At 42.3% G+C, this 19,311-nt stretch overlaps 2 protein-coding genes across 4 annotated transcripts in view; one reads left to right on the top strand and one right to left on the bottom strand.

Annotated features, from left to right (window-relative positions):
* The window catches only part of LOC134354928 (mucin-2-like), a 72,416-nt gene that overhangs the window by 8,749 nt on the left and 44,356 nt on the right, over window positions 1-19,311 (bottom strand). For all 3 annotated transcript variants that reach the window (XM_063064430.1, XM_063064429.1, XM_063064431.1), the window contains exons 2-4: window positions 11,449-12,039; window positions 6,856-7,119; window positions 1,645-1,808 (exon numbers count right to left, since the gene is read on the bottom strand). In XM_063064430.1, coding sequence (XP_062920500.1) covers window positions 1,645-1,808; window positions 6,856-7,119; window positions 11,449-12,010 — 990 coding nt within the window. In that variant the 5' untranslated portion in view covers window positions 12,011-12,039. The remainder of the gene's footprint in view (window positions 1-1,644; window positions 1,809-6,855; window positions 7,120-11,448; window positions 12,040-19,311) is intronic.
* LOC134354929 (trichohyalin) overlaps window positions 1-19,311 on the top strand; it is an 88,229-nt gene that overhangs the window by 64,501 nt on the left and 4,417 nt on the right. The window lies entirely within an intron of this gene.

Below are 19,311 nucleotides of genomic sequence, written 5' to 3'. Positions count from 1 at the left end.
CAACACAGCACATAACAAATGAACGATCTGCCTGACAGTAATATTTTGATTCTGACATACTTAAGGATAGGCTCCAGTCACAATTAACAAATGTGTTTCAGACAAAACAAAGAATACATACACTTCATTCACCTTCTTTAGCATAGTCTCCTCTCTGGAACTGGTAGTCTTTTATGCCAGTATATCTTAGTCCTGCTGGTATTCTAACAAACTAATGTAGAAAGTGCCAATAATGTCAAAATCCTTAGATTGGTTTCCTTGGATGCAAAACAGTTGCCATTACTGAATTCAAATGGGAATAGTGTGTCTAGTCACACAATCAGGTTTATATTTTTTTGTTGTTTCATATAGCATTCACACTTCTAATTGAAGTGTGGCCCAGGAAGGGCAGATGCAAGTCTGTCCATTTGGGATTAGTTTAGAGTGAACTGTCAAAATGCAATAAGTCAAAGAGTAACACAGCAAGGAAACTGGCCCTTCGGCCCAACTCATCCATGCTGACCAAGTTGCTATTTGAGCTAGTCCCATTTCCCTGCATTTGTCTCACATTCTTTTAAACCTTTCTAACCCTGTGGCTAGACAAAATGTCTTTTAAACATTGTATCTGTACAAGCCTCGATGACTATGTCCCGCTGCTGTTCCAAATACCCACCATCGTATGTGGAAGAATTGAACAAGTCCCTTTAAGATCTTTTCTCCTCGCCTAAAACTTGTATTATACTCCCATACCCTGGAAAAAAGGCAGACCATTCACTTTATCTGTATTCCTTGTGATTTTATAGACCTCCGTAAAGTCACCCCTCAGCCTCCTACGCTCTCAGGAAGTATCACAGAAAGCCAATATGATGCTCTTAGCTAATTCGACATGATGCAGAGAAAAATGGAAATCCCACAGAGGTTCTGCTGCAATGGGAGAAAAGGCAAAAAAAAACACTTAACGAAAGTAAACAACATGACAGAACTGTTGATGACGCATCCCCCAGTTACTGCCAATTTCTACATTGCCTTACAAGAAGTTGAATCTCTGTCCATTCCTTACAAGAGAGCAGCACCAGACATTTTAGGGAGTTTTGGCAGCTGAGCCTTAGTCAGGATCTAGCTTTCCCATACTAGCTACTGCATGTAAAGGGAGCAGCTCATGGGTCCAGTGAAGACCAGACAAGGGCCTGGACCCTGGAAAAGAGCATTATAAAAAGCCTTGTCACTTCTTTGTTTGTAGGGCAAAAAGGGAACTGAGTCCAAGGTGGAGGACAGGACATCCTCCATTTTAAGTCCATGGACAGACTGGCAGTGAAACAATCAGTTTTACGGGACACTTCAGTACTCCAGACATGTAAACAGGATGCTCTCCAACTCATTGAGCAAACTACACCAGGGTTCTAGCTGGCTCAAAGACAATTCCAACAATACTACATCAATTGATGTTCAACCACTTCCTGATTCCAGAAAAAAATGCAGATCAACTCTGCTCAAATGATTAGTCCAACTCACAGCATTTCAACTGTACAATTACAAAATAATTATTGGAAGAAATTCAACACGTACAAAATTACTGGTGGAAGCCCACTTTACTTTGACAAAAGAGAGTTTAACACAGTACATTGAAAACAAGAACTGCAATGCCAGGACTGTTAGCTTCCTTACCATTGGGAGCTCATGAAGGCGCCTAAATTCTGGTTGGTTGATTCGTTGCCGGTACTTCAGATATCCAAGAAGTGAAACAATTCCAATTATTATGAAGAAAACTGTAATCATTCCTATAACCAGAGGATCCATTTTGTTTTGGCTTAGATTAGAATCTGGCTTCTCTGCAAAATGGAAATTGGAACAGCTTGAAATTAAGCAAATTGTTTTCCTCCACAGCACTAGTTAACACTAATTTATTGGCTTACATGTAACAAAACAGCTCTAATCCCTCTCCTTCATCAAGAGTCAGAAATTCCTCGGTTGTTACCATTTCAGAGAACCCATCCTGGTTCCAGCACTTACAAAATGCTTCCAGGAATGAACATGTAATGCCTCGGTAAGAGTAGATGTAGAGAGGATGTTTCCAATCAACACAAACAGTGAGCAAGACTAGCACCAGAGGGTATCACCTCAGCATTGAGGTTCGTCTATTTAGAACACAGAGGAGGAGGAATTTCTTATAGGCAGAAGGTAGTGAATCTGTAGAATTCATTGGAACAGTCAGCTATGGAGGCCAAGTCATTTAAAATAGTAGATAGGTTCTCAATTAGTCAGGGCGTCAAAGACTACACTGAGATGGCAGGAGAATATGGTTGAGAAGGATAATAAATTGGCCATGATGGAATGGTAAAGCAGACACAATGGGCCAAAGGACCCAATTCGGTTCCTATGTCTTATGGTCTTAACTTAATTAGGTCTCACCAATGGCTTATGCAAGTTCAACATAACATCCCATTTCCTGTACTCAATACATTGATTTATGAAGGTCAATGAGCCAAAAGCTCTCTCTACGACCCTATGCACTTGTGATGCCACATTCAAGAAATTATGGATCTGTATTCCCAGATCCCTCCGTTCTACGAAATTCCTCAGTGCCCTACTGTGTAAGTTCAACGCTGACTTGTCATCCCCATGTGCAACACCCGACACACTTCCGCATTAAATTCCATCTGCCACTTTGCATTCATTTTTCTAGCTGGTCCAGACCCCGCTGCAAGCTTTGATAGCATTCCTCTTTGTTCTCAGTCTGGGTGTCAACTGCAAATTTGTTGATCCTGTTATCATCCAAATTGTTGATATACATGACAAACAACAATAGATCCAGCACCAATCCTTGCTGCACACCATTCACTAGTCACAGGCTGTCAGTCAGAGAAGCAACTATCTACTACCACTCCCTGACTTCTCCCACAAAACCAATGCCTAATCTAATTTACTACCTCATCCTGAATGCCAAGTGACAGAACCTTCTTGACCAACCTTCCATGAGGGATCTCGTCAAAGGCCTTGCTAAAGTCTGTGTAGTAAACATCTACTGCCTTGCCTTCATCAACTTTCCTGGTAACTTCCTCGAAAAACTGAGACTGGTTGGACACAACCTATCACACAAAAAGCCATGCTGATGATCCCTAATCAGTCCATCTATCCAAATACTTATATATCCAGTGCCTTAAGAATACCTTCCAATAATTTGCCCAGTACTGATGTTAGGCTCACCAGATTATAATTTCTTGCCTTATTCTTAGAGGTTTTCTTAAACAATGGAACAACATTTGCAATCCTCCGGCACCTCACCCATGGCAAAGGACATTTTAAATATCTCTGCTCAGGCCCCTGCAACTTCTGCACTAGCCTTCTACAAGGTCAGAGGGAACATCTTTCCAGGGCCTGCGTATTTATCCACCTCAATTTGCCTCAAGACAGCAAACACCACCCCCACCCCCTATAATCTGTATCTGGTCCACGACTTCACTGCTGTTTTGTCTCACTTTTATAAACTCTGCATCCATCTCTCAAGGAAATACAGATGCAAGGAAATCCATTTAAGATCTCTCTCCTATCTCTTTCGGCTCCATGTGTAGATGAACACTCTGGTCTTCAAGAGAACCAAATTTGTCCCTTGCTATCATTTTGCTCTTAATATATCTGTAGTACCCCTTAGGATTCTCCTTCACCTTATCTGCTAGAGCACCCCCCCACGCCGTGCCTTCTTTTAGCCCTCCTGAGTTCCTTCACAAGATTTCTTACATTTCTTATACTCAAGTGCCTCATTTGTTCTTACCTGCCTACACCTGCTAAGCACCTCCTCCTCCATCTCCTTCTAAACCATAGCCTTAACATCCCTCAAAAACCAAGGCTCCCTAAACCAGTTATCCCTAGCTTTAATTCTACAGGAACATGCATACTGTGTTCTCTCAAAATTTCACTTTTGAAGGCTTCCCACTTACCAAACACACCTCTGGCTGTAAACTACCTGTTCCAATCCACAATTGCCAGATCCTTTCTAATACCATTAAAATTGGCCTTTCTCCAATTTAGAATCTCAACTGAGGAACAGATCTATCCTTCTCCGTAATTACCTTGAAACTAATGGCATTATGATCACTAGGTGCAAAGTTTTCTCCCACACAAATTTCCGTAACCCTCTCTGTCTCATTCCCCAAAAGGAAATCTGGTGTTGCACTCACTCTAATTGAGACCTCCGTGTGTTGATTAAGGAAACTTTCTTGACAAGTGTCAAACTATCCCAGCCAGCCCTTTTGCAGTATGGGAGGCCCAGTCAACATGATAAATTGACTGGGACTCCCATACTACCAGTTAAAATTACCTATTATCACAACCTTATGTTTCTTGCAACAATCTGTGATCTCTACAAATTTGCTCCTCTAAATCCCACCTACGATTGATCTATAATATAATCCAATTAATATGGTCATCCTTATACACCTCATATACCATCTGGGTAGTCTCCAGCCCCTGGGCATGAACATTGAATTCTCCTACTTCTGGTAATTCCCTCCCCACATCCCAGTTTCACTCTGCCCCCTCCTCTAGCTGCCTATCACCTCCCTCTTGGTTCCACCTCCTTCTACTACCCATTGTGTTTTCCCGTATTCTTTCTTCACCTTTCCTGCCTATGCCCTCCCTGCTTCCCCTTCCCCACCCCTTTATCTTTCCCCTTACTGGTTTTTCACCTGGAACCTACCAGCCTTCTCTTTCCCACCCTCCCCCCACCTTCTTTATAGGGCCATGCCCCCTTCCTCTTCAGTCCTGATGAAGGGTCTCGGCCCGAAACATTGACTGTTCGTTTCCATGGATGCTGCCCAACCTGCTGAGTTCCTCCAACGTGTTGTGTGTGCTAATATGGTCATCCCTTTCTTATTCCTCAGTTCCACCCACATAGCTTCAGTAGATGAGCTCTCCAGTCTGACCACTACTATCACATTTTCCCTGACTAGTAATGCCACCGGTCCCCTTTAATCCCTCCTGCTCTATCGCGTCTAAAATAACAGAACCCTGGAACACTGAGCTGCCAGCCCTGCCCCTCCTGCAACCAAGTCTCAAACAGTTACAATGTCTAATTCCGCGTGCTGATCCATGCCCCAATCTCATCCACTTTTCCCAGAATATTTGTTGCATTGCAATATACACAATTCAGAACATTAATTCCACCATGCTCAAACTTACAATCCCTGACTTTACATGTAGGTTGAGGTACATCTTTCCCTACAACCACTTTGCTATCTGCTCTGGCACTCTAGATCCACCCCCCACCCCCGCAACCCTAGTTTAAACTCACCTGTGTGCAGCACTAGCAGATCTTCCCACAAGAGTATTAACCCCCCCTCCACTTCAAGTGCAAACTGTCCATCTGTACAAGTCCCGCCTTCCATGAAAGAGAGCCCAGTGATCCAAAAATCTAAAGCCCTGCATCTGGCACCACCTCCTTAGCCACATGTTAAACTGTATATATTCCCATTTCTGGCTTCGAGACCACATGGCACGAGCAGCAATTTTGAGATCACAACCCTGGAGGTCCTGTGCTTTAACTTAGCACCTAACTCCCTGAACACACTTTGCAGGATCTTGTCACCCACCCTACCAACCCTTGATACCAACCCTTAGACCACGTCCTCTGGCTGCTCATCCTCCCACTTAGGAATGCTGTGGACGCTATCCGAGATCTCCCTCACCCAAGCACCCAAAAGTCGACATACCATCTGAGAATCTTACTCTTGTCTACTGAAGCTCTTGTCTATTCCCCCAACCATTGAATCCCCCCTCACTACAGTTCACCTCTTCTCCCTCCTTTCCTTATGAGCTACAGAGCCAGAATCAGTGCCAGAGACTTGACCACTTTCCTCCACTAGGTCATCCCCCTGACATTATTCAAAGCAGTATAATAATATTGAGGGGAATAGCCACGGTTATTCTCTGAACTAGCTGCCTATCCCCTTTTTACCTCCTGACGCTCACCATGTTACATGCATCCTGCACCTTGGGTGTAACTACCTCCCCGTCCCCCCTGTTGATCGACCCCTCAGCCTCCCAAATAATCCAGAGTTCATCCTGCTCCAGCTTCAGCTCTGTAACACTGTCTCTAAGCAGCTGCAGCTGGATGCACTTCTTGCGGGTGTGGTCATCAGGGACACTGAAGGTCTTCCTGCCTCCCCTCAGCACACAACAGGAGCATTCACAATCCCGACTGGCACTCTCACTACTAACTGTGCAATAAGAAAGAAAATTAAATGAAAACAAATTTACAGCCTTCACCCCCCTCTCACTGAAACCTCTCGTTTCAGAGCCTTAACTCTTCACCCTAACGGTGGCTGCTTTAACTTCCTTTTATTGGCCCTTGCCAAGTGGCTGCAGATATTCTTCTATCTCCTTCAGAACTGTGGTGCACAGAATGTCCCAACTGTCCCCACTCACTTCTTTTGAAATCCTTCCCCTGCTTTGCACAATCCAACATCTTCTCCGGAACTGTGACAAGCAGAATGTCAACAAAAGGATAACAAAGGACAAGTTCAAGTGACCAAAATTCCTTTCTAAAATATACATTATCTGTTTAGTGGATAGGGGGCAGATGAGAGAATATTCTTTTCAATAATCCAGCAGATTGCTTCTCTTAAGTATTTCTGTGGATACTATTATACTACAGTACATGTATTTAATCAAAATGCACACAGAAGCTGTCACAAGGAAGCACAAAAGAGCCCCATAAGTATGTTCTACAATTTTAGTATTTTCTAAACTGCATTAGTAATCAGGAAGCTTAAGAGTTCAAATCCCATCGAAGTAGTAAGCCATTTAGTCCATGTAATCTGTTCTTTGTTTATACTCCATTTCACTGTCTTCAAGAAATGGACTGGCTTCTAAATTACCTACCATTCACCATCTTTTTGGCATTGGCCATACTGTCCTCATCCTGCTGTGTAGAAAATAGCGTGGTTGCTTTGTTGATGACTGTCTGACTTGTGACAACTCCTGTGGCTTGGGTGGTGCTGGGATGGCTGGTGGGCTTAGTTTCTGTGGTGGTGGAAATCCCAGCAGGGGTACTGGATGTCACTGTAGTTGGCGTGGTCTTGGATTCCTGCAAAGTTGATAGCACTTGTGGAGCTTCAGATTCTGCCAGAGTGTAATTGGCCAATTCTGAAATGGAAAAAATACTCATTTATGTAAACTATTTTAGGATCCCTTAATTCAGAAAGTGTAGCTCCTCTCCTATCCAAGTGGCAGCTTGATAGAAAAAGGTAGCAACAATTGTGTTCAAAGAGACAATAATCTCAAAACAAGTCAGATACACTACAGATCATTGGCTGAGTTTCACATTCAATCACAGTCTCCATTCATAATTGAAAATGTTTTGCATTATTATAAGAAAACTTTCACCAAGATTAAAATTTGATAAGCATCTTACTGAAGGACTGACCTATTTTCAGTTTCTCCCAGAAACCTAACACCACTCCCACTGATATTTTTACCCCTAAAATTCTTGTGTTTGTCTTTAACTTGAGTCAGTTATGTAATCATACCAATACAGAGGCAGTTGACAACCAAGCTATTAATCCAAAACCAGTGAGACAAATAGATGTCATGCCAATGAGGGGGGGTCTTGTACAAACCTCACCGGTAACACTGATCCACTATAAGAAACATCTCTATGAGGTTAGAAGCTACTAGTTTCATAAAACAACCAGGACTAAGAACCAAGTTAACGACCTCCAATGCCATTTAAAAACATTGTTTAAAATTGGTAGATTTAACACAGTGAAAACCAATAATGCTAATGTATTCTAAACAGAGGAAGCTGAAGAGTTAGTGGATGTGACTTTGAAATGTTTCCTGGATTCTGGAAATGTGCCAACTGACTGAAAAGCCACAAATATTAACACTGTTGTGCAAAAGTGAAAAACAATAGGGTCTTCAAGGCCAATTAGCCTCAAGTTAGTTGTTGGAAAAATGCTGGAATCCAATATTAGGGTACTGATGAAAAAACACCAGTCTAAGCACATTATAAGATTAGCTTCATATGTCATATGGACATCAAAGCATCAAAAAGCACAGTGGAATGCACCACTTGTGTCAATGATTAACATAGTCCGACATGTGCCCGGGAAGCCAGCCAGTGTCGCCATGCTTCCGGCACCAACGTAACATGCCAACACTTACTAACCCTAACTCGTGTCTTTGGAACGTGGGAGGAAACCGGAGCACCAGGAGGAAACCTTCACAGTCATGGGGAGAACTTACAGAGAGCAGCAGCAATTGAACCCCAACACAATTTTATGAAAGAGAAATTGAGCTCAACAATTAAGAAAAGTGTTTGGTTGGTACTAGCAGTATAAAGGGAAGCTAGTGGAGGCTGTGTGGCATGCAAGATATGGATTCTAGGATTGAAGGCAATGTATTACTTTGGACACAGGATTAACTGAAAGAAAATAAAGGAAAAGATTTAACTAAATGAAATTTAAAAATAGAAGGTGTCAGAGATCTGAAGAACAGAAAAAGCTGGAAATACTCAGTGGGAAGAGAAATAGGAAAAGTTTCAGGTTTAAAATGCTGAGAACTAAAAAGGAGACAAAAAGAAACTTGTAAAGCTACAATAAAGGGCTGGGGAAGGCAATGTCACCAACAGAGCAAAACTGGGATGACCATGGGAATAACCTGCAAACAAGTTCATCTGGCAAGTCCATGGGTGTCATGACAAGGCACATAATGAACGAGATGGGAGTAGTTGGAGGAGAATCCAGATAAAAGAATGTGGGAGTTGTGAAATGTGGAGCAGGAGGACATACCATGAGGTCAGGCTGGGCACATTCTCCACTCTCATACACAAAAAGGGAAAAAAGCTGTCCTACTATTACAAATGGGTGACCAATACAGAAGGCTGCAACATGAAAATGAAGTGTTGCTGCTCATTTTGGTGCCACAGACCATCAGGTCAGAGTGAGAGTGAGAAGAGGAATCAAAGTGGCAGGTGACAGGAAGCTCAGGATCACCCTGCAGACTGAACCCAGGAGTTCCACGAAGCAATGACCTCTCCCTTTCCCACCATACAAGGATCCAAAACAGTCCTTCCGGGTGAAGCTTCAATTCTTGTATCTAGTGTCCTGCATTCTGTGTACACACTATTTGATCACTTCTACACAATAAAGCAAACAGATTAGGTGCTTGGGTGTGCATCAGTCATCCATCTGTAATATTAATTACAGTCAGCCTTCTATTCCACCCCCCCAACCCAACTGCCCCCAAGAGTGGAGGATGTGCCCAGCCTGATGTGATGGGCTTGACCTCACACTCTTCGATTCACAACTCCCACTTCTGTCTGGGTTCTTTTGTCCATATTCCCAATATCTAACTGTTCCTATTCATTCAATGCCCAAAAAACCTTGTTATGCTGTGTACATACATCTATTGATGCTTCTAGACACATCTGCAGTGATGTTCCTGGAATCATCGGGTGTTTCGGGTCTTTCAACATCATATAACCTCCTCCAGGTGACCCAGCCGGGGCTGATCAGACCCCAGCTTGTGTCCAGATGGCTAGCTACTTATGACTCCATGGCTCCCCTCTTTTGAGCCACAGCCATCTTGAGGCCCTCTCTGCTGCATCGGTGGTACTGCAGATGGCTCTCCTCTTCCTCTCTCCCTCGATGCCCAAAATGCTGGAGGCTCTAACTAAGGAATGAGCTACAAATCCCCTACAACCAACCTCCACTGGGAGACACCTCGCTCTCCATCCAGCCTGGTGACATTTGCTGACCAGCCCTGCGTAATTGGAGAGCTTCCTTTCAAAGGCCTCCTCCAAGCTATCTTCCCATGGGACTGTCAGCTCCAGCAGCACCACTTGCTTAGTAGACTCAGACACTAGGACAAAGTCTGGTCGCAGGGTGGTGGCTGTGATATGGTTGGGGAACTTCCGCTGCCCTTCGAGGTCCACCAACAGTTGCCAGTCCCTTGCAGAGGTCAGAATGCCTGCAGATGTTCTTTTGGCAGGTATTGGCTGCTGCCCAGCTCTGACAAAGACAATGGTCTGCTTGGAGGGTCGGGACCGCTTCGCCCACTCAACTCCTGCGATGGTCTTCAGGACCTGATCATGCTTCCAACTGTACTGTCCCTCGCCAAGTGCCCTTGCGCTGCTGCTGAGGATGTGCTCCAGGGTTCCTCGCTTGGAGCATAGTGGGCACGCAGATGACTCTGCCTTGCCCCATCTGTGCAGGTTTGATGGGCTTGGAAGCACATCGTACACCGCCAGGATGAGAAATTGGATGCAGTGTGGTTCAGCTTTCCAAAGATCAGCCCAGGTCACTTTCCTCTCAACTACATTTTCCCATCTTGTCCAAGCTCCCTGTTGCTTCACTCCCACTGCCTTGCAGACTCTCTTCTCCTCCACTACTGCTCTCACCTCCTCCTGAACTAGATGACGTCTTTCCTTCCCTCTGGTGTCCATTTGGGGAGTTGGAAAGGATCCTAGCCCAGCTCGGCCTCGTGTGACCACTCCCACCAGCCTCATAGTATCTCCACCATCAGCCTGAGACAACCCCCTTCCCCCACCCTCCTTGCAGATTTACAAGCTTCTGTCTCCTTCGAAGTGTAGATGAGGGTCTTCGACCTAAAACGTTGACTGTTTCACTTCCCAGAGATCACCCGAGTTGCTAAGTACTGTATTGTGCAAACGTCTTAGGCATCCTGGCTATATTTTACATACACGCACACACCCACCCCCAAGACATTTGCACACTGTTCTTTTTTTTGATTTTCATGGAATGAAGTGGCTATCTTATATAAACAAAGTGGGCCTGCTCTTTGCAGCTTTAGAAGGATAAGATGTAATCTTAACAAAACAATGAGACTTATCGGCATAAGTGTTCTGACAATATTTCACTTACTGTGGAGGTTCAGAGTGAGAAGGAATCATCTGAGGAACAAGGGCTGATTACTAAAGGTTGAGTGGAGGGGAAATTTACTCTTTAAAAGCTGCAAATCCTTGAAAACTCCTACCTTAGACAATTGTGAATACTATTACTGATAGTGTTCAAAGTTTGAGCTGAATTTTCTTTTTGATTAAAGGAGCCCCAAATGTTATGGGGAGAATAGGTATAACAAAATAAAAAGGAATGAAGGTCAAATTCTGACCAACCATGAACTTATGGCATGGAAGAACAACCTGAAGGGCCTTACAGCCTGCTCCTGCTCCATAACGACAGGAGTGGCAGATAACTGAAAGCTTCATCACTTAAACTTGATATATTTAAAAGGAACACTATTCAATGCGCCAATTCTTTCAGTGCTCTATCTCTTCATAGCTGCTAATTAAATGTTGAACTTAATTTTAGGAAAGCTTTCATGGTGCAAGTAACAGCATTTTCACTTTTACAATTTTAAAATAAAGTTTTAGTTTCTCCAAGAATCCACAGCACTCAAGTGACATTGATGACAACATTAACAATGCACATTTACAAGTGAACAAGCTCTTACCTTTCGATCCCTCGTGCCCTGTAGGTGTTGTAGGAGAATTCTTCTTTGGCTCAATTGTTGTTTCGTACCTGGATTCTTCAACAGTTGCATCCATTTTCCTGGTCGTCCCCATTTGCTGTGGGATGGTTGTCACTTCAACAGAGGATCCAGCTATCATAGTCTGGCTGTGTCTCTCAGTCACATTAGGACCTACAGTGACATTCACTGTATCTGTATTGAGACTACTGGTGTCTATAGGACCTACAGTCGGTTTGCTAATTCCGATTTGTGTTTCATTTCCTGCCAGAGGGGCTCCATCCGTAACACTAGGAGCCATTTCATTTTTTTGGGTGAGTTCACTCATCTCTGCATTGTGAGTTAAAGCACGAACAGTTGAATTTTCCAATGGAGCAATAAAACCAGTTCCATTTTTCAGGCTTGGTGCAGAAGAATGACCCGTTACATCCAGATCGGTATCATGGCTTATATTACTACTGGTTGGTTGTTCTGTAGGTTTAACTAATCCCTTTGTACTTGATAGCAGATTAAACAAAAGTGTGGTACTGCTGGGTGTCCTTTCCATTGAATCAAATGGCTCTTCAGTAGAATTTACTTGAAAAAGAACATATTAGAAAATAGTCATAGATATTTAGTCATAGGAAGCATAGATAGATCGTTGTTCTGGTCATTAGTATCAAAAGTCTAAGTGTACTCATTTAGCCTGTCCTATTTCTCATACATTATGAAGATAAGCTCATCAACCCGTCAGATATTTCTTTTGGTACATCATTCCAACCTCAAATCAAAGCCAAGGTATTGTCTTGAAATTCTGAAGATATAATTTTTACTCTACATAACTATCAGAGATTACAGAACAACCTTGAAAGAGCAAAGATAAGGTGAATAGCAGGGCAAGCAAACATTGATGTTACCAGAAACAAAAATGGTGTTATAGAGAGTGGTGGTGAGAGGTGATTCTACCTCAAGTACAATGTACTTGTACACTTAGCTATAGACTCCCCGTATTCACTCAGACATCCTCTTCCAAAATAGCAATCTACCTACACAATTACAACAGAGTTACAACACCACAGAAAATGGCTGTTCAAATATTGATGGGGGTTGATACCCGCCTCTGGTATTGTAAACCCACAATCCCATACCTCTGCTCTATCTCCAAACTGTGGCATATTTCTCTCCCAGTGCCTAAATCATGCCCTTCTGAAGGAACTGATTAAATCTGTTTCAAATCCCATACAACAAAATCCTAACTGCTCTGAGCAAATGAACTCTCCTTACATTTTCAATGAATATTAAACAAATCAAAATTAACAAGCAGCAAATCTAATGTTGATTCTAGTTTCAACATGGCTCAAAGTGGATATAAATTACAAAGTAAAATAACCCGTAGTCCAGCATAATATTTTAAAGCAGAGGTAATCAAAATACATAAATATCTAGATGCACTGCTACAGTACTATAAAACTGTGTATTGGTTCCTAATAGTTATTGACAGAGGAATTCATGAATTCAATGTTCTTTTGATTGACTGTAAATGAACAAATTCAGTGCAAACACCTGTGCAGATAATGGACCATCTTCATGGAATGCTTCTGAAGATTGCGTCCTCCAAATTTTCATTTTCATTGTAACATTCAAGATGATTGTCGATATTTTCAAATTCTTCATAGTTCCTAACTTGTTGAAATAGTGAAGTAGTTTCATTTTCACTCCCGGCCATGTCTTGCATCTTCCACCCTGAATGCTTGAAATTGCAGTGAGCAAAACAGGTGCAAATGGTCTTACGCTTATTTCACACCAACTATCAGTCTCCTCCCTCAACTAAGTGGCATAGTACCCCAAATAAACGAAAAATCCTAGCTATTTTCTCAAATAGTTTTTGTTCTTCAAGAGCTGTCCCAAATAAGTTGCTGCCCTGATTAACCAATGGCCCAATTAACCAGAATCCACTGAACATTTTTATTCAGGTAATCACAAGGCTGACTCTGCTAAGGGAGGATTTATCAGCCATCCCTAACTTCCCGCAAGGTGAGTGAAGCCTCCGTCAGTCAGAGTTGACCATGGATATTGCATCCTAGCTGTCCAGATACACAGCCTGGGCAGTACGATATGGAGAGCAAGCTCCCCCTCTCCACACATCTGATGAACCCAAAGGAACAGCAGAGCCTTATACAGTTTAGTACTAGCAACATTGCTAGAGTTGCCTTAGGGACTCCAGCTTCAGATTTCCCCCTGCACCCCCCCCCCTTGGGATTTACTCCCAAAGCCTACCTCTTGAGTGGCTATAACAGCAAGGCAGCGGAGGTTGAGATCAGAGTTTTCCTTCTCCTGGAAGAGCTGCCAAACGTGCTAACAGGCCCCATCTGTCCAAAGCGACTGGCTTTGAGGTGCCAGTCACCCACCTTTGCCCCTACTCCTGTCGGCAGAAACATTTCTGCTGGGTTTAGTAGCTAAACCACACATGAAGGCCAAGAGCTGGACTTGGTTGTCAGAGGCTATTTGAGACACACGCCATTGGGAGCATTTAATAGGTAGTCACCAAATGCAGAAACTGCTTTTATGAAACAAATGACAGATGCCTTAGCTTAAAGAAAAAATGAAGCGCTCAGTCTTTTCCTGTAAAGAAACTGAACTAAGACTTGAGAATTTTGCCCATAGTTTGGAAGTGAAACTGGATTTTGTCTGGTTTAATAACTTTAAAAAATACACACAAACACTCCATTTTTAGCACCGTTTAGTATAGTTTCTTCAAATAGCTTTGAAAACAAATACCAATTTCATAAGATGCATAGAGGTAATTATGTTTCCTTTAATAGGAAGTATGCAGCATAAGTGGTGGCGGGGAGGGAATAAGATAATCAGCTGTTAAAATTCTATCATAAACATGAGAAAATCTGCAGATGCTGGAAAATCCAAAGCAACACACACAGACACGCACGCACGCGGACTAGAAGAACTCAGCAGGCCTGGCAGCATCTACAGAAAAGTGTGAACCGTTGACGTTTTGGGCCAAAGAGGTCAAATATACTCTTTTCCACAGATGCTGCCAGGCCTGCTGAGTTCCTCCAGCACTTTGTGTGTGTTGCTTTGCTAAATTTTTTATGTCTGCATTCTATAACTGCCATAAATCTCAGGTCTAAGAACTGAGAGGTAAAAAATAGAAGTTAAGCACAGCTAGGGATTCATTCTCATGACAGCGCAACATCAGAGGGCTAGTCCATGTTGTCTTTTATCTGCCATATTCAAGTAAAATGTTTACAAAACAAAGAATTTGAAGGAAATGGACAGAAATGGAATATTAGTGCAAAAACCTTGGAGCATATAGGGCAAGGCAAGATATATGGGGCTGAAGACGAGGAGAGAATAAAAGGGTAGAATGGGTTGTTTACAAGAATTCTTTTGAGAGTCCACAAGAAGGAATGAAGCAGGTGGTATGTGGCAGGACAGTGTGTAGGGATGGATACAGGTAGGGAGGTGCAGGAGATGTGGGCTGCAACTGTTAGCGAAACTTAAACCTTAATTACTCCCCAATTGTATCTCAAAAACAGACCCTATTACCATCTAAATGAACAGAAAATGATAAATGTTATATCTGTTTTGTTAATTATTGCAACACAAACAGGTGGTGGTTTAGGGAACAGATAACTCCTCCCTTCAAGCTATTGGTACAGCTAAACTATTCTTGCTTCAAATTTACTGACAATAAAGCAAAACAACAAAATTACATACTTCATATCGCATTGAAATGCCTAACACATAGTAATGCATTCATTTTAGGCAGGAACAGTTGGCAAGTTTCTGAAGTAAAGCTAGAACAATACTTCAAATATTCTGGTCACGCTGCATCTTTATGAACCTCTGACCTGAAACATTAGCTTGTTTCCATTTCCACAGGTGCAGCCTAACTGCTGAGTATTTCCAGCACCTTAAATTTTAATAATTTTCACAGATAAGCTTCTTTCATCACTGTGAAATTTATATGGATTGACAATTATCAAACTACTTGCATTACTGTCTGATGCTTTTCTATTTAAAGTTGTAAGAAGTAAACTTGAAGTCACAGGCCTCCTAAAAACTTGATAGCTTGTTGTTTTTGAAATGCTTCCATGAAATCTGCTACAGGCATCTCAGAAAGAAAATAAATATTTTGATCATTTGGCATCTGAAAATGTACAATCATAATTAAATGGGGCTATAGCCACAGCAAAATAAAAGTTATCTTGACATTTCCCATCTCCTCCCCATTCCCAAAGAGATACAACCTTTGGGAAAGCAGGAGATATCAAAATGCCAGGCGATATTTTAATAATAAAAAGCTGCACATGTTGCCAAAGCTAATCTTGAGCTAACTGGAGATGAATGACATTTACTCCATCAATTCGATTTTGGTAACAATAACCTTAAAGTGACCACGATGATTTTCTGCACACATTCTGCATCCAACTATGCTCAACGTACTGCATTTCCTGCAGTACAGACTGCCTTTTTTGGAAAAGTTACTGCAGCTTCTTGTAGATTCTGCGTCCTTTGATCCCCAATCTGTGTTCTCTTTCATTTAACTCTTGTCTATACTGGTGTGGGCACGTGGCCAAGCGGTTAAGGCATTGGACTAGTGACCTGAAGGTCGTGAGTTTGAGCCCCAGCCGAGGCAACGTGTTGTGTCCTTGAGCAAGGCACTTAATCACACATTGCTCTGCGACGACACTGGCAGCCAAGCTGTATGGGTCCTAATGCCCTTCCCTTGGACAACATTGGTGTCGTGGAGAGGGGAGACTTGCAGCATGGGCAACTGCTGGTCTTCCATACAACCTTGCCCAGGCCTGCGCCCTGGAGAGTGAAGACTTTCCAGGCGCAGATCCATGGTCTTGCAAGACTAACGGATGCCTTTATACAATAGACTATTTACTGCTTAAGCTCCTCTAGTAAACAGCCTGACACTATACCCAGTGGTTTAATAATTAACAAAAAAAAGACTGCAGATGCTCAAATCTGGAACAAAAAAATAACCCGCTGGAAGAGCTTAGTAAGTGGTGCAGTATCTGTGGGAGGGAAGGATTTGCCGCTGGTATTTAGACAGATCTCTAAACTCTCACGACCAGACTATGTAACAGTTTCTTCCCCCAAGCCATCAGACTCCTCAATACCCAGAGCCTGGACTGACACCAGCCTACTGCCCTCTACTGTGCCCATCATCATGTTTATTATTTATTGTAATGCCTGCACTGTTTTGTGCACTTTACACAGTCCTGGGTAGGTCTGTAGTCTAGTGTAGTTTTTGTGTTGTTTTACGTAGTTCAGTGTAGTTTTTGAATTGTTTCATGCAGCACCATGGTCCTGAAAAACGTTGTCTTGTTTTTAAACTGTGTTCTGTACCAGCAGTTATGGTCGAAATGACAATAAAAAGTGACTTGACTTGACTTGAACTAATTACTCTATTGTGCTGTTGAAGATTAAAAGTTGATGAGAAAAGTGCTCTGGGTAGGAGCATAAAACACATGCCACTCCACTGGACAAAATAGGTACAATGGATACATTTCTGAGTGCCATTTGTCGATGTTTACTAAACTGCTGACCATGCAGAACAACGTGAAAATTGAAAATTCAAGCAGGGACAGATGGATTCTCAACTGACGAGAGTCTGCTAACAAAGGTAGAAATGAAACCAACAATACCCACCCTCCTCCCTCCTCAAGCAAAACTGAACTTCAGACATGAATTAAGTACAATTTAGCAGTTTCAAGGCTGTAAAATTTTTTTGCAACACAAAGTTCTAGTTCTTTGCTGCAAATTCTGAGATCATTTACAAGCCTTAAAATTAGGAAGTCATAAACTGTTCGTTATTATTTGGGCTGCAGTTTATCTGGCTTTTAACCTCCAAGTTAAAACGAGCTTCTAACATTTCAGGAAGCAATATGGCGCAGGTTTTCTTTCACTGTCTTACTGTCCTTTTCACCCAGCAAGCACGTGTAGGCCAATATGCAATTATGAATAACCAATAGCTGATAATGCGGCAAAAGAGAACAATTCAATAGTGGTTTAAAAATTCTCCAAGCACTGCCCATCTGGTTTAAATCTATTCAGCTAAATTACTGGATCATAACTCACTACCAGCTACGTCCTTTATTTAATAAAACTAGTGTTGAGCTCAGCACGGCATAAGAAATTTTAATTTAACATAAAACTAATTGAAAGAAAACACAGAGCCAGGAGATACCTTAACAGGGAGACTTCCAATTTGCACTAGGGAGAAAATGCCAAGAGGAAAGTCTTCTTTTGTAAATTTTCCAACATTTCCTTTTCCAAGGGTAAAGGGGCAATCCACCAGCAGTTCCATGATTAGGTGCACTTTTGCATTTGATGTTGTCCTCCAAGAAACAAGAGCCCAACTCTGCATTCCTGCTGCTGCTGTTAGCGCAACACCCTTCTGTGCATTGAAAATGGACAATAGTGGTTGGTGATCTATAATGAGGGTAAACTCTCTCCCATACAAGTACTGGTGAAAAGCTTGACACCCCAAACCAGACTCAGGGCCTCTCTGTCAATCTGAGCATAATTCTTCTCTGCAGCCATAAGGGAATGTGATGCAAAGACTATGGGGCATTCACTTTCATCACTCAAAACATTAGACATGACTGCACCTATACCACAAGATGAGGCATCACAGGCAGGCTTCACTGGATGATGTGGATCATAATGTGCGAGTACAGTGTCTGAATCACCATTTTCTTTTGTCTTTTGGGAAGCCACCTCACACTGCTTTGTCCAATGCTTGTGGAACACACTTGCCCGTTATAATAACAGACAAATCCAAAAAAAGAACTGCAACTATGATACATTCTTTGGCCTTGCAGAATCCACCATTGCTTAAGTTTTTTCAGCACACTTGTGTAAATCTTGTGCATCAATGGTGTGACCACAGTAAGCGATGCTTGACTCAAAGAATTCACATTTGCCATGTCATGCTCTGAGCCCATAATCTTCTAATCTTTTTAACACTGTCTTGAGACTTGGGAGATGTTTCTTGTCATCCTCACTGATAAAAATGCTGTTATCCAGGTAACACTGAGCGCCTGGGCATTCTTGTAGCACCTGGTCCATAGCCTTCTGTCACAGTGCAGATGCCGCACCTAAAGTATGCCTATTATAGAGATAATACCCTTTGTGATCATTTATGGTGAGAAACACTTTGGACTCTTCTTCCATTTCCATCTGCAGGTAGGCCTCAACTAAATCCACTATGCTGAAGTGTTTTCCCCCCAGAAAGGTTTGCAAAGGTATCTTCTATCCTGGGCAGAGCGTATTGATCTACTTTCAGTACTGGGTTGATGGTGACCTTAAAAATTACCACAGATCCTGACAGGCCCATTCATCTTAAATACTGGGACCACTGGCATAGTCCATGGGTTCCACTCAACTTTGGAAAGAATTCCTTCAGCTTCCATGCAATCTAACTCACTAGCTACTTTAACACAGATAGTACAAGAAACTGGATGTGCTTCGTAAAACTTTGGTAAAGCATTTGCATTTAACACCATCTTACTCTTGATATGTTTGAGTTTTCCAATGCCATCCTTGATCACTTCTATGGCATCCTCCAGTACCTTTCTGAATAAGCTTTTAGTTCACTCTATTACAGAGGATGTGGCAAGAAAATGGTAGATAGATCTCCAATCAAGTTGAAGTTTCAGCCAATCACATCCCCACAATGCTGGCCCTCTTGTTTTTACTACATACAAGCCCAATGTGACTTGTTGACTGTTGTACTTCACTTATGAATGTCATTCCCACAGCAATCATCTTTTCTCCAGTACAAGTTCTTAGTTGGATATCTATAGGCTCCAATTCAGTATTTTAAAATGCCAT

This window comes from Mobula hypostoma, chromosome 12 (assembly GCF_963921235.1).
Source record: "Mobula hypostoma chromosome 12, sMobHyp1.1, whole genome shotgun sequence".
Lineage (NCBI taxonomy): Eukaryota > Metazoa > Chordata > Chondrichthyes > Myliobatiformes > Myliobatidae > Mobula > Mobula hypostoma.
Note: the sequence above shows the minus strand (reverse complement) of the source record. Positions and strands in the feature narration are given on the sequence as shown.